Source organism: Phocoena sinus, chromosome 14 (genome assembly GCF_008692025.1).
Source record: "Phocoena sinus isolate mPhoSin1 chromosome 14, mPhoSin1.pri, whole genome shotgun sequence".
NCBI lineage: Eukaryota > Metazoa > Chordata > Mammalia > Artiodactyla > Phocoenidae > Phocoena > Phocoena sinus.
In genome coordinates, this window is record NC_045776.1 from 32,493,995 (window position 1) to 32,508,778 (window position 14,784).

A 14,784-nucleotide genomic window follows, 5' to 3' on the forward strand; every position below is an offset into this window, starting at 1 on the left:
TTATCTCCTATTGGAGTACAAAAGTGACCACAAACAATATGAAAACAAATGAGCATGACTATGTCCCAATAAAATTTTACTTATGAACACTGAAATGTGAATTTCACATAATTTTCATGTGTCACAAAGTATTATTCCTCTTGTGATTTTTTACAACTATTTAAAAATAAAAATCCTTAGCTCATAGGGCATACCAAAACAGGCAATAGGCCGGATATGTCCCATGCACCGTGTCTGCCAACCCCTACATTAAATGGTTACCTTCAACAATGCTTGGCTGAACCGTCTCATTACATTCAAGTACATCTCATGGGTCTTTGGATCTCTCTGCTGAGTATCTTGATCTTCACATTCCACTATCACATACCTTAAAAATGTTAAGTCATTCATGTAAATGTGAAATGAAACTCAGAATCATTTTGTAAACACTTATGCCTTTCCATTAAAACAGATCAATTCACATTTGCAAAAATAATTAATGGGAGTAATGAAACATATTTTATTATCACTCTTTTTAAAGCTGAAAATTCAGGAACAACATATATAACCTTCTATAAAGGTAAATTAATAACAGAATGCCTTAATGTGTACAATATCCTAGACTTTCTAAAAAATTTGGCATCAAAATGAGCATTTTCTCCTAATGCTTTATGAGGTACACAGAGCATTAACATCTTCAGAAATTATATAAGCTCACAAATCTACCAAGTAACTCATGAACAAAAATATTTTCAAAATATATGTAATACTTTTGGTATTACATAAGGCTCTCTTATTCTGGGGAAAAACAACAACAACAACAACAACAACACTGAAGCTTTTTACATTAACATACCTCTGAAAGATAAATTAAAATCTTAATTTTTCCTTTCATATCCAATTTCCCCATTTCTCAAAATTCCATATATAATCTTCAATTTTTCCATCATAAAATTGTGGTTTTAGAGAGTTAAAAAATTTTAAATATAAATATAGTCTTAAACCTAAACTGCTTATACAATTCATATAATCATATAAATAATGACCTGGATTAGATTTTAGAGGTTTTTTAATCCAGTGTTTCCAACTGTTCTGATTGGAACAAGCCATACTAACAAATACATTTTAGATCACAACTCGTTACACACAGCCCACGTGTGCACACAGATGCATAAAACTGAAAAAAATTTCACAAAGCAATATTCTATGAACAATATGTTAATATTTGTTACTCTGTTCTATTTCACTTTTCTTTAAATAACAAATGCTAGACTGTGAGCCTTAAAATTGATTTCAGTGGATAATGATGTGCAGTTTCAAACTTGCTTACTTTATCAACAGCAAAACTTAGAGGTGGCTGTATCTTGCCCACGGTGGCACAACTGGTTGACTGAAGAGCTGAAATCAGAACCCTGGACTCTGGGGTCCTCGGCTAGAATTCTTTCTACTAAGCTTACTCTCACAGTTTGACCTTTAAAAACCACATGAAACTTTTTAACTTCCTTAACTGATAGTATTTCACAAATCTCAAATCACAGGGCTTACTATTTTCCTTTATACTATTTCTGAAAAGAAAATAGTTAACCATCTAGAAGGTAAACTTCATAAGAGCAGAAAGCTTACCTGTCCATCTTGATACCCTCAGCACTTCCATGCCTGGTTCATAATACTCAATATATTATTGTTGAATGAATGACCCCAATTTCATGGATTTAACAAGTATCTCAATGTTGATAATTCTCAAATATGAATATATATCCCTTTTCCCACATCTAAGGCCTAACTTTGCATGTCATTAGGTGATCTGCTTTTATATTCAACTACCCTAATTTTCAAGCAGAAGATCCCCTTTTCAAGACACTGCTTGTCATTTTTAACAGAAGATGTGTAAAACTGAAGTTATCACACTAAATGAGTTACTTTTCTATCTCAATTGAAGGCATTATTAATATTTCAGGCATTTAGGCTACAGTTTGAATCACGTGAGGTTGTAACCAAACCAGAGAACACAGGTTCTACCTAAAACTATAACTGGCACTTTGTGTTTAATTTGTGGTCTGTGCATCTAGAGCCAAACGTAGATTACATTCCCTCACTTCAAACACCTATATCCAATTAGTCACTAAGCCCTGTTGATTTTTTCCTAAAAAATGCTTCTTGGGCTTCCCTGGTGGCGCAGTGGTTGAGAGTCCGCCTGCCGATGCAGGGGACACGGGTTCGTGCCCCGGTCTGGGAGGATCCCACATGCCGCGGAGCGGCTGGGCCCGTGAGCCATGGCCGCTGGGCCTGCGCGTCCGGAGCCTGTCCTCCGCAACGGGAGAGGCCACAACAGTGAGAGGCCCGCGTAACGCATAAAAAAAAAAAAAAAAAAAAAAAAAAAAAAAAAATGCTTCTTGTAGTTGTACTGTACTACTAGCAAGCCCTGTCTGGAATCAACCAGCAGATACCTCTCACCTAGCTTCTCTAACTCTAAAAACAAACCCCTTACTGATCAATACAATCATCCAAATTTTTCTTCTTTAAACTACCTTCATCATGTCCCACCTATATTAACAAAAACATCAATGGTTCCCGCTTTTCTACTATTTTAAAACAGTTTCTGTGGCCATAAGCTTCTGGTTCAAACTTCCACCATCTCCAATTCATGCATTCACACTCCAATCAGCTCGACTCCCCACCACCCCCACTTTGTGCTTTCACTCATGTTTCGGTGCTGTCCAGAAACACCTTCCCACCTCCACCTTTCCTTATTCTACCCACCCTTCAAATACAGGTGACACTCCGTCTCTTCCAGGAAGTTTTTGCAAACCCTAACAACTTCTTTCTCCTCTGCCTTCCTAAAACAGGCACAGCCTCTCATACAACTTGTGGTGATAATGTTACCTTGCTCGTCACTTTCACACATTTACTCCTAGCTCCTTTCAGAGATTATAAAGAAACCGATGCCAGATTCCGTATCTTAAAAATCTTTAGTAGCCCTTGACATACACAATATAGTCTTACACAAAGAAATGTTTTAAAGGTTGATAAAAGTTAAGAGCCTTCTCCCACTGACTTCCCAGGTGATCTGGAAGTCCTCAGAGTTGTATAACCTAACAATAGAATTTTCTGTAAAGTGGTATGAGGAACTAAACCCTGACACTATATCTACCTTATAGAATGAGAGTTCTAAACCAAAAATTCAAGAAAGCATTTTTCAATCTTGAAACTGTCAATACAGATTCAAACCCAGTCCATACTCTCTAACCCTTTAAAGTCCTTGACTATTCCCATCACCTTAGTGTATTCATTGTGTTTTCCTGTGTTTACACGGCAACTCCTTTCTAAAGGAGTAATACAGATGACCATAATATACGGCTCCACTGCTTTGTTCAGGTCCCATTGACTGCCAAGTAAACACAATGGCTGCAGCTACGTGATAAAGGTCACATATCAAACACCTCTCAAAATCATTCAAGCCAAAGTTCTTATGCAAAGGAAAAGTCCATCTAAAATAAAAATGACAGTGTCATCTCCAAAATGAAGGACAAATTTAGATCAAGACTAGAAGACCTAGATTTGAGTCACTTCTGAATTCTCTGTTCTCAGCAGTAAGGAAACTCTACAAAACACTCTCAGGTGCTTCCTTGAAACCTGTCATCTTCAAGTAGAAATGCAGACAAAATTGCCTGGGTACCCATCGTATGATGACATCAGTGGGCTACCTGTTTCCTGGCAATTTCATTTTGTGAGGTAAATAACCTTTATTACCTTGAAAGGTCTTAAAAGTTACAGAAAAACATGTCAAGGCAGCCAGAGTTTACTTTCAATTTCAACATACTGGAATAGCTATAAAAATAAAAAAAACTGCAACAATTTATAGATCCTGATGCCCAACACTTTACAGACTGGAGACTATAACTCCCCTCTGAGGTTTAAAATGTTGACACTATTCATTTTAAAAGGATTGTCTGTACTACTGTAGGCCTCTAAGGATTCAACTATAGCAGGAATCCTGTTTAAATCAATGGAAAGGGAACAAATGAACAAGGAAATTCAAAATGTTCAAAAGGAAAGAGCACAATCAAGTAAAATTTATATTTTAATACATTTGTTATAATAGAGTAAACTTAGACTGAGAGGCATATAAATTGTTACATGTGATTAATATTTTTATACTATTCTGTCCAGGTTCAAAGGAATAGAATGATTATTTTAAGTCAATTATTTGAAATTATTTCCCATATTTTCACCCTACAATCAAAAAAGTGGTGTGTACCAAAGTCAGAAGTCCACATCAATAGCTTTTTCTTCCCCATGAGTGTTTCTGAATATGAAATATGCAGACTATAAATATGGGAAAAACAATTACTCCTCAGAGAATGAATAGACATAGCACATGCTATTGCATCAGTGAATCAGAGACATAGTGGGAAAACACAAATCAAATCTAAGTTTGATGGAATGCTTATAAGACTGGGAGCTAGGGCTGTACTTTGTTTATTATCTATGGAGAAAACAAAGTGCTCTTTCTGAACAGAAACTGTTGCCTCGTTGGAAACTGCTCATCTAATAGGTTTCCTACTGTTCAGCTGCTTTCAGAATGGTTTGAAAACTCTTCCTACTTGAAATAAGATATCAAAGATGCTATCTCAACTAATTTCAAATTTTACAATGAAATCTGGTCTATACTCAAATCCAAATACATAATTTTAAACACCACATAATCAGTATACATACATACAGCTCTTATAATAGTGACTACTCTAGACTATAAATTCTGAGCCAGAGTAAACTTTCCATGAATATCACAAGGAAATAAAAATATCTATAAAGGAATTCTTAGTAAATGATTTTTAAAATATATAAAACCTTAATTTTAAATACCTAAGAAGCTTAAAAGTACTTACTCAAACCTTGGCACTGTGCCCCACACATTTTTTTTTTTAATTTCCATTGAATTATTTACCCAGATTTTTATGAGGAAACATTTTTCCATAACACCAGTGAATAGACATACACTTAAGAATTCAGATTAGAATATGGAGAACATTAGGAAGCAAGAGGTTACATTAAAAGGAAATAGTACCTATCTGGTAATACAATGATTTCTAAGAAAAATTTTCAAAGTAAAAATGGTGATTAACAACTAGCCAAAACATTTTGTGGATGTATTTTCAAGGACATACTGAAAGTTACGGTGAGGGAAACGTGGTTTATGAATATTATATTAAATTCTAAAGTAAAAGCAAGGAACTATTTTTCCTCCCACTACTAAGGCCAACAGGAAAAATACAATTACAGGTCCCAAAGTGGGGGGAAAATGAGTGATTTAGTTAAGATTGTTGAAAGGGGAAAAAATGAGTGATTTAGTTAAGACTGTTGAAAGTGGTTTTTCTTCAATGAGAAGAGAACCGTGAAGGCTGAAACTAAAGAAATATTTGTTATGTAAGTAATGAACACCCACGTTTATTAAAGAGCCTTTGATTTATTTATCTGCTTATTGGCTACAAGGGCAGTATCCAGATAAGATTATGTTTGGAGAGTGGGAAAATGAAGTTAATGATTTGACCTACAGGACAGTTCTCCAACTCAGTCTAAAACACGGAAAGCAAAACACCTCACTATTCTTCAAAAACAATTACCTTTCAGAATGAACAGCTATTAATTTGTACTGTTTAAGTTAACCGCAGTAAACTGAGCAGTAAGATTAGATCAGAGATCATTTCTACAGTTAAAAAAAGTATCAAGTTTGGGCTTCCCTCGTGGCGCAGTGGCTGAGAGTCTGCCTGCCGATGCAGGGGACACGGGTTCATGCCCCGGTCCGGGAAGATCCCACATGCCGCAGAGCGGCTGGGCCCGTAAGCCATGGCCACGGAGCCTGCGCGTCCGGAGCCTGTGCTCCTCAACGGGAGAGGCCACAACAGTGAGAGGCCCGCAAACCGCAACAACAACAACAACAACAACAACAACAACAAAAAGTATCAAGTCTGTCAGGAAGTTTAAAAAAATGTTCTCTCAAATGTACAGAAAGCTTCAGGTAGAGCTTACCCAACTGGCTCTGCCCTTTGTTTGCTCTATAAAACTAGATAAGGCTCTCTTGTCTAGTGTTTAATCCTTGTGCTTTTTTTAATTGAACCAAAATATTTCTCATTGTGGCTTAAGCTACTTGTTCTTTACACTTTAGAATTCTATGACAGATAAAGGGAGCCATGCTTCACATTAATTGTGTCTCAGTAAATCAGTTAGCTTTTCTATGCCTCAGTTCCTCTCTTTCTTTCATGTAACTCACTCAGGAAACCTGCTCTCATGTAAAATAGATACTTACACTTGCCCTATTTAACTTCACAGAACAAATGAGAAAAGGTCACTGACAATACTCTGTAAATGGCAAAATGTGAGATAAATGATCCAATCCTAGTTCAGGTTTTACCAAGTTCAGCTACATCATGCCTCTGCCTTAGTTTCCTCATGTATAAGTAACTTCAAATTCTAATTTTCTGTCCTTGCATGATTCCAGTGTTTTAGTAAATAATGTGAAAATACATACTCCTGAAGGACAGTGAAGTATCATACTTACACTACTTAAATAGCATAAAAGGCAAGCAGACATCAAACTGAAAAAAACGATTATCTTACCCAGTTTTATCTTAGATCCTGGAAAGTTAGTGAAAGGAAGAGAAACTGGTGCTAATAAGCATTTCCATTAGCACAGCTGTAAAGAAATACAGCTAGTGTGACAGGGCGAGAGAGAGGCATGGACATATATACACTAACAAACATAAGGTAGATAGCTAGTGGGAAGCAGCCGCATGGCACAGGGATATCAGCTAGGTGCTTTGTGACCGCCTGGAGGGGTGGGATAGGGAGGGTGGGAGGGAGGGAGACGCAAGAGGGAAGAGATACAGGAACATATGTATATGTATAACTGATTCACTTTGTTATAAAGCAGAAACTAACACACCGTTGTAAAGCAATTATATCTCAATAAAGATGTTAAAAAAATAAAAAAAGAAATACAGCTAGATATAAATACTGCATAGGCTTTTGATGATTGCTCATACTTTATTTTAAACTGCCTTTTTGTTTACAGTATGGGAAAAAACAGTCTTGAACAGTGATGAGAAAATAAACAAAAAATTATTTCACATACCAGTATAAATAATTAGCCAGTGTTGAGTTTTTGCAGGCTCTTGATATCAAGAAGGTACACAGATCTTGCTGAAAGAATTAAAAGAAATGTATACATATTATATTACCATCTGCTATTAACAAGGGGGAAATAAGAGAGTCTACATTTGCCTATCAGTTTTCATCTACATATCTATGTCACAGATCGTATTTTCATGCATCCATCTATCCCTCCATCCCACCATCCAGTATTTATTCTAAACCAGGTGATATGTGAGAGGCTAAGGACGCCATGGTTTGCAGAGTTCCTTGTCCTCCTGGAAGCTTAACATTTGGTGGAGGAGAGAAGCATTAAAGGAAGTCACAGTAATAGTTTAGATTGGGAGGTCAGAAGGCAGCAATGAGGATGTGATATTTAGGCAAGAGCAAAATGACGATATGTACAAAGGCCCTGAACCTAACTGTTCAAGGAACTTTTAAAAGGCTCAATGTAGCTGAAATATAGTGAACACTAAAGTAAAGGATGCTGAAAAGGTAGGTAAAAGCCAAATTGTGAAGACCTTTAAGGTCACGCTACTGAGTATGGATTTTATTTTATTTATTTTATTTTATTTTTTTGGCTGCATTGGGTCTTAGTTGTGGCATGTGGGATCTTCGTTGAGGCATGCAGGATCTTTCGTTGTGGTGCACGGGCTCTTCACTGCAGTGTGCGGGCTTCTCTCTAGTTGTGGCATGCGGTTCTCTAGTTGTGGCATGCAGGCTCCAGGGTGCATGGGCTCTGTAGTTTGCAGCACACAGTCTCTCTAGTTGAGGTGCGTGAGCTCAGTAGTTGTGGCGCCCAGGCTTAGTTGCCCCGCGGCATGTGGGATCTTAGTTCCCTGACCAGGAATGGAACCCACATCCCCTGCACTGGAAGGTGGATTCTTTACCACTGGACCACCAGAGAAGTCCCTTTTTTATTAAAAAAAAAAATAAGACACATTTTAACAGAAAAACAAATGATTGCTATTTTATACACTGCATTTTCTTCAGAAAATCTAGAGCAAAGGATAGCTCATATTTCTATAATAGTTCAACACCACAGACTGAAAACAGAACTATTGAGAAAACAGCTGAACTTGCACATGAAGTCTACTTCCCCTTATTGCAGAATTCAAGGTTTCTCAGATGACAATACAGAGTCAAACGCAGTGGATAAAACTTTGCAGATTGCCTGTGCTTGTTCCAGGCTGCTGCACTGGTAAACCCACAGGCTGTATTCTTCGTTGCTGCCATCTGTGGTCTTCAGAGCCAATAAGCTTTTTCCTGCCCCCAGACCATCATCATAACAGATCATCCAGATGATAAAATATAGAGTGTGCCGATGCAAAACATCATACTGATCTGATGTGGATACTTTTATACCATACTTAGAAACAACTAATAAATTCTTCCTCCAGAGAACAAAAGACATCTTTCCATCTTGCTGGGTGACATCTATATAATTTATCAGGTCTAGTCGCCCTTCAAGACTTTTCCCCTCAGAGAATTTCAGTTTCTCAATGGCACCAACATACTTTATTCGAAATTCTGCACAGGTATCTGAATGACTGTTGCTTTGTACTGAGCTCTGGGTGTAATCAATATCAAGGCTTGCCACAGTGCTGAATCAAGAAAGCCCTCCAAGGCTGGAATCTACAGACTTGCTCCTAGTACTGATTTCACTATTCTGGGAGCTGCTACTGCTCTGTCGCTTTTTGTCTTTCTGGAACATCTTCCACCATAGCTTGATCCAGAGGCGCCCCCTACAGAATCGAACACTATTTTGTCGTCTTCAAAGGTTCCACAGACAGCAGTCTGCACAGATAGCTTCCTTTCCTTCCAACATGGTCAATTCTTGTCAGAAAAACAAGGTACCTCACCACCACCTGCGATCAGGGTCAGACACCCATCACCACGGCAGCCAGAGCCACAGCAGCCACCTCCATTCTGGATTTTATTTTCAAAGCAATCGCTACTCAACAAAAGATCTAAAGCAGGAGAGTGAGATGATGTGATTTACATTTTCTGAAGATGACTCTATTTGCTCTGAATAGTACAGACCTGAGATCAGTCAGGATGCTATTACAGTAGTCTAGAAGAGTAAACGGTGAGAGTGGAGATAGAGTGAAGTAACAGATTATTAAAATATTTTGGAAATATAATTAATAGAACTTGCTGATGGAGAGGAAGTAGGAAGGAAAATAAGAACTGACAGTAATTCCCAAATTTATGGATTTAGCAAACGGGTTGATTTGTTACATCACAGATGGAAATTCCAAGTGAGAAACAGGCAAGAGTGTGTGGGGGAGAGAGATGTATTTTGAAACATCAAGTTTGAAATGACTGTCAGATATACAGTAGAGATCATATTTGGAATATATGAATCTAAAACTCAGATGAGAGAAATGTGCTAAAAATATAAATTTGAGTTTATCACTACAGCCTAGTGCAAGAGGATAAATTGAGAAAAAAAGAGGACCCTGAGGAACAATGAAGTGTCAAGCAGCGGAGAAAGTGCTGACAAAGGAAACCAAGAAGGAACAGCCAGAGAGGTGAAGAGGAAAACAAGGGATGTATGGTATCATCCAAACCATGAAAAGAGTTAGTATTTCGGGCTTCCCTGGTGGCGCAGTGGTTGACAGTCCACCTGCCGATGCAGGGGACACAGGTTCGTGCCCCAGTCTGGGAAGATCCCACATGCCGCGGAGTGGCTGGGCCCGTGAGCCATGGCCGCTGAGCCTGCGCGTCCGGAGCCGGTGCTCCGCAACGGGAGAGGCCACAACAGTGAGAGGCCCGCGTACCGCAAAAAAAAAAAACAAAAAAAAAAAACAAAGAAAACAAAAACGTGTGAATGAACTGATTACTGAATCAATCCCTTAGTTTTCAAAGGGCAAAATAATGAAACTGGAGGTGAATGGTTCCTCAAAGGGCTCCCCTAAGGATTCTATGATCCTGTAATTTAAAATTCCTTTTTTCAGTATTTTCGAATACATCAAGAGGTAAGCAGACAAGCAAACTCTGGTTAACAGTTAATACTGAAAACAAACGTCACTCAGTTATCAACATTAACTCCTAAAATTTTACTAAAAGCAATAATATATACATTTAAAAAAACAATCTTCTTTCTAATATCAAGTATGTATTATTTATTTTCAACATCCAGGGTGTGAAAGATTCTTCTCAAATTAGAAGTCTTAGGGAGAAAAATCAACAATACATACTAGATCAACTTCTGCAAATGCACTCCCAAATATAATTTTCAGAGTAGCACTAGCCAAAAAGACCTGTTGTACCTCAAAAATTACTCTGCTTAGCTAAAAGAACTTAATTTTTCTGTATAAGCTAAAAACAGCAGCTTAGTGTATTTCCCCTAGTATCAAAGTCATACATTTCTACAATGTAATCACAAACACCAACAATTACAGTAATGTTCATAAATGTGTTAACAATAAATATTCTGAGTTTCCTTAAAAAAATATTTAAGCCCAGTTTATTTTCACACTGCATTTGAATTCATTTATATGTCCAAAGCACCAATAAAATGCCTTGAACTGAAGATGGCACTTTTTGTTGGGAGGAAAAGGTATAAACATGCATCATAAACCAGGTTATTTAATAAAGTTGTAATATTTAGTTTATTAATCAAAAATCAATATTTTCAAGACCAACATTAAATGTTTATCTTGTAGGATCTCTCCTATAGGAAACCTGAAAAGCTTTGTACTCACTTCCAGATTTTCACCATCTGAACTTTCTTTTGTTTTAGATGCAGGAGGAGGGGAAGACACTGGAGGAAGAGGGCTGGTTATAATTTGGGAGCTGAAAAAATAATAGGAGATATCACTGATACGTAAAATATTCTTTCTGTAAGAGAAGATACACATTTTTAGCATAGTTCACCTCAACTGTGTCTGGTTAAAGTACTACTTCCTAAAGTATGTTCTGTGCAGCACTAGAGTCACATTATGTTCTGGAAAAAGAGGCTGCATAGTCAGAGAATACGGGTAATAGCCTCTTTGGGATGTATGTGCAAGTTTGCATGTATTAAAGTTTCTGATAAATACTATAGTTTTTTTTAAAAAGTACATTGTACTTTAAGCCAGTATCTTCCAAACATATTTGACCACGAGACAACCCCTACCTTTTTTAACCTTTTTAGAAAACATACATATTAGTGACCAGCAGACCATAATTTGGGAAATACTGGGTTTTAGTTTACAACCTATCATGAAATTTTAAATAGACTTCCAATAAAACGTTCTAGGGGGCATAAGTAAGACGAAGTTAAATAAGCATCACTAGAGACTGAAGGCCTCCAATGTACAGTGGAAGAAAATGTAAGGGGTCTCTTCTCATAAAAACAGAAAAACACAAAGCAGCCTACGTAAGAAAAAATGCTTTTTTCCTGTTTCTCAGTTCTCCTGCAAATGAAAAACAGAAGATAAAAAACAGCATTATCATTATGAAAAATTCAGAAATATAACCTTGAACTCACATGATAATCAAAATAATTGTACTAATTCAGATAATCTGAATTCTAGACCTCCTTCTGTCATTGACAAATCTCATGACCTTCACAAAACAACTTTATACCTTAGCCTCAGATTTCTTACCCAAATGTTCCTATTTATCTCAAATTTTAAGATTTTATGAAAAGCAAAATGGCAAAGCAGAAAGAACAAGGGCTATGGAGTCAACTCTACCTAATTTGCAAAATAAATAACTTTGTGCAATTTACTTAACTTCTCCTTAAGTCCTTCATATCTAAATTAGGGATATGAATACCTACCTCAGAGGATTACTAATAACAGGTTTAATATATGTGGACCATCTCTTGGTGTCTGCTACAGAGGTGGGAGTTCTTAATTGTTATTACTATTAATAGCTGACTTTCAATTCAACTAACAGGTTGTTTTAACTGCTGAAGAGGTGAAAAACAGTCAATAAAAAATACAACTTTACAATAAGATATTTTTTTTTTTTTGCGTGAATAGCAATATCTGACACAAAGCACCATGTGTCAGACACTTTTCTAAATGCTTTATGTATTAACTCATTTAATCTTTCAACAATCCTTAAATGTTACTATTGCTATATCCCCGTTTTTAAGATGAGAAACTGGAGCCACACAGAGAATATTTAATTTACACAAGTTTACACAGCTAGTAAGTGGCAGAGTAAAGATTTTAACTAAGGAATTCTGACTCTATAGCTTGCAAAACACTGCCCTGTAATATAGTGGTTTGTGTTCTGTGAGTGCACATGCCATATTCACTGGTAAAACTTCCAACTTAGGGTTCAGTACATCTGGGGAAAAAGAAAAGAAGACAATCTGAAAAGGTGGAAAACTATCAGATTTGAAAATAATTTCTCCCTGTATATCCGTACCTATCTATTTCTGCAGAATTTATTCCAGAATTCGACACACTCTCTGACACTGAACCCTGACTATCCTTCTTGGTGGGTTCTAATCCATTCTTTATATCATCAAAATTTTCATATTTGAGAGCTTGGACCAGCTGTAATAGGTACATCAACAAATCCTGGAAAACAAACAAACAAAAAATAAGCTAATATTAGAAAAAATGCAATATGATTATAGACAAGTTACATCTAATTATTCCTAAATATCAAGCTAACAATTTACTCTTATCTACCACTTATCAGCTGTGTTACCTTGGGCAGATCACTAGGTTTCTTAACCTCTTGGTGCCTCACTGGGTCCTCACCTTTAAAATGGCCATAATCATATAAACCTTAGAGATTGAGTTGTGAGGATTAAATCAATTAATAGAAAAAAGTCACAGAATAGTGCCTGGCACAGAGTAAGTGACCAGTAAATGTCTTGTTTAAAATGGTATCCCACTGACATGTACACATTGCAATATTTAAAATAGATAACCAACAAGGACCCACTGTATAGCACAGGGAACTCTGCTCAATATTCTGTAATAACCCAAATGGGAAAAGAACTTGAAAAGGAAAAGATACATGTATATGTATAACTGAATCACTTTGCTGTACACCTGAAACTAACACAACATTGTTAATCAAATATGCTCCAATGTAAAATAAAAAAATTAAAAAAAATAGTATCTCAAAATCAAGGTGAAAACGAAAACAAAAAAGATTGAGATGGTTCATATAAAACTGAGAAATTAACAAAGGTTCCTTTTTTCAGCAATAGATCAGATAACGGCATTTTAAGTCTAAGATTACATAAGAAACTCCAAATTTTCAAGTGTTCTAAGTTTCTGTTTCATAATCTTTTCTGGTTGGGATTTTTAAAAATATTACCTTTTTTTTTTTTAAAGAGAACTTGGAGTTTAAAGAGTTCAGAGTTTAGAGAATTTGGGTTGCTTCTTAAATGGAAAATACAATGAAACAGACATTTTAACACTCTTGTTTAAAGGAAATGTTTACTTTCCTGCCAACTAACAATAACGGCTTGAAGAAAACAAATTTCTAAATCTAAATTTCTCATACTTCTACTGACAATCGAAATAATTTGGACTAAAAAAGTGTCAACAGAGTAGTTTTTACCTGAGTTTTCCCTTAATGTAAAAAAACTCTAGATTTAATCTTCAGAATGGAAATATTTCCTATCTTACTCTATAAATGTAGTTCTTAGCCCTTCCCAATGACTACTAAGAAAACTCCAAAAATTTTGCTTTTAAAAATAATTATAGGGCTTCCCTGGTGGTGCAGTGGTTTAGAATCTGCCTTGCCAACCGGTTAAAGCCCTGGCCTGGGAAGATCCCACATGCCGTGGAGCAACTAAGCCCGTGCACCACAACTACTGAGCCTGAGCTCTAGAGCCCGTGAGCCACAACTACTGAGCCCACGTGCCACAACTACTGAAGCCTGCTGTGCCTAGAGCCTGTGCTGCCCACACACTGCAACGAAGAATAGCCCCTGCTCACCGCAACCAAAGAAAGCCCGCATGCAGCAATAAAGACCCAACATAGCCAAAAATAAATAAATAAACAAATTTTAAAAAACAAAACAAAAAATAATTACAAACTGAAGAAACTCACTAAACTCAAAAAAAAAAAATTTAAAGCATCTATTGTCTTCCAGTTCCAATTGCCACTCAGGCGCTTAAAACTCATAATTAGATAATTTGAGACTTCGTGACCATCAGTTCAATTTTAGTCACCTTTCCTTAAGCCCAGAAACCAGGTTAAATCCCTTGTAAATATTTCATGGACCACTCTTTCCTTTCATGTCTATAACAACTATGGCATTTGTAATTACTTGTTTATTTACTCTTTGTCATTTCTACTATTTTATAAATTCCATGAGGACAGACTACTTCCCAAAAATGTATTTTCCCTTGCTTAAACCAAAATATATTCTTTTCATAATTTTTTCTTATATTGACAGTCAACATTTCTTTTAATTACAAAAAGCAATATACATGATTTTACCAGTAAATACCATTTTTTCTCAAAAAATTAAATGAAACGTTAACTGGCTTATTAATTCTTACTCAAATATATCAGCATCAGTGGCCAGGGAAATCAAATGACTACCAAAGCATCTCTATAGTGTTCTGTTTCTATAAACAATTTTTAATTGGATCAATAAATGTTTGATTTTCTATTATTTTATTTGAGATTTATGGCATCTAACAGCTAGGTATGCTTATATGCTTATTTTAAGAAACAAAAT

The 14,784-nt window shown here is 36.3% G+C and overlaps 1 protein-coding gene and 1 pseudogene across 3 annotated transcripts in view; both read right to left on the reverse strand.

Annotated features, from left to right (window-relative positions):
* PIK3C3 (phosphatidylinositol 3-kinase catalytic subunit type 3) overlaps positions 1–14,784 on the reverse strand; it is a 156,866-nt gene that overhangs the window by 64,963 nt on the left and 77,119 nt on the right. For all 3 annotated transcript variants that reach the window (XR_004345351.1, XM_032602470.1, XM_032602471.1), the window contains exons 11-14: positions 12,499–12,653; positions 10,839–10,929; positions 7,112–7,179; positions 262–367 (exon numbers count right to left, since the gene is read on the reverse strand). Coding sequence is in view for 2 of the 3 variants with exons in the window: in XM_032602470.1 (XP_032458361.1) it covers positions 262–367; positions 7,112–7,179; positions 10,839–10,929; positions 12,499–12,653 (420 nt within the window). In the remaining variant the exon portion in view is untranslated. The remainder of the gene's footprint in view (positions 1–261; positions 368–7,111; positions 7,180–10,838; positions 10,930–12,498; positions 12,654–14,784) is intronic.
* LOC116738766 lies at positions 8,243–8,842 on the reverse strand (annotated as a pseudogene).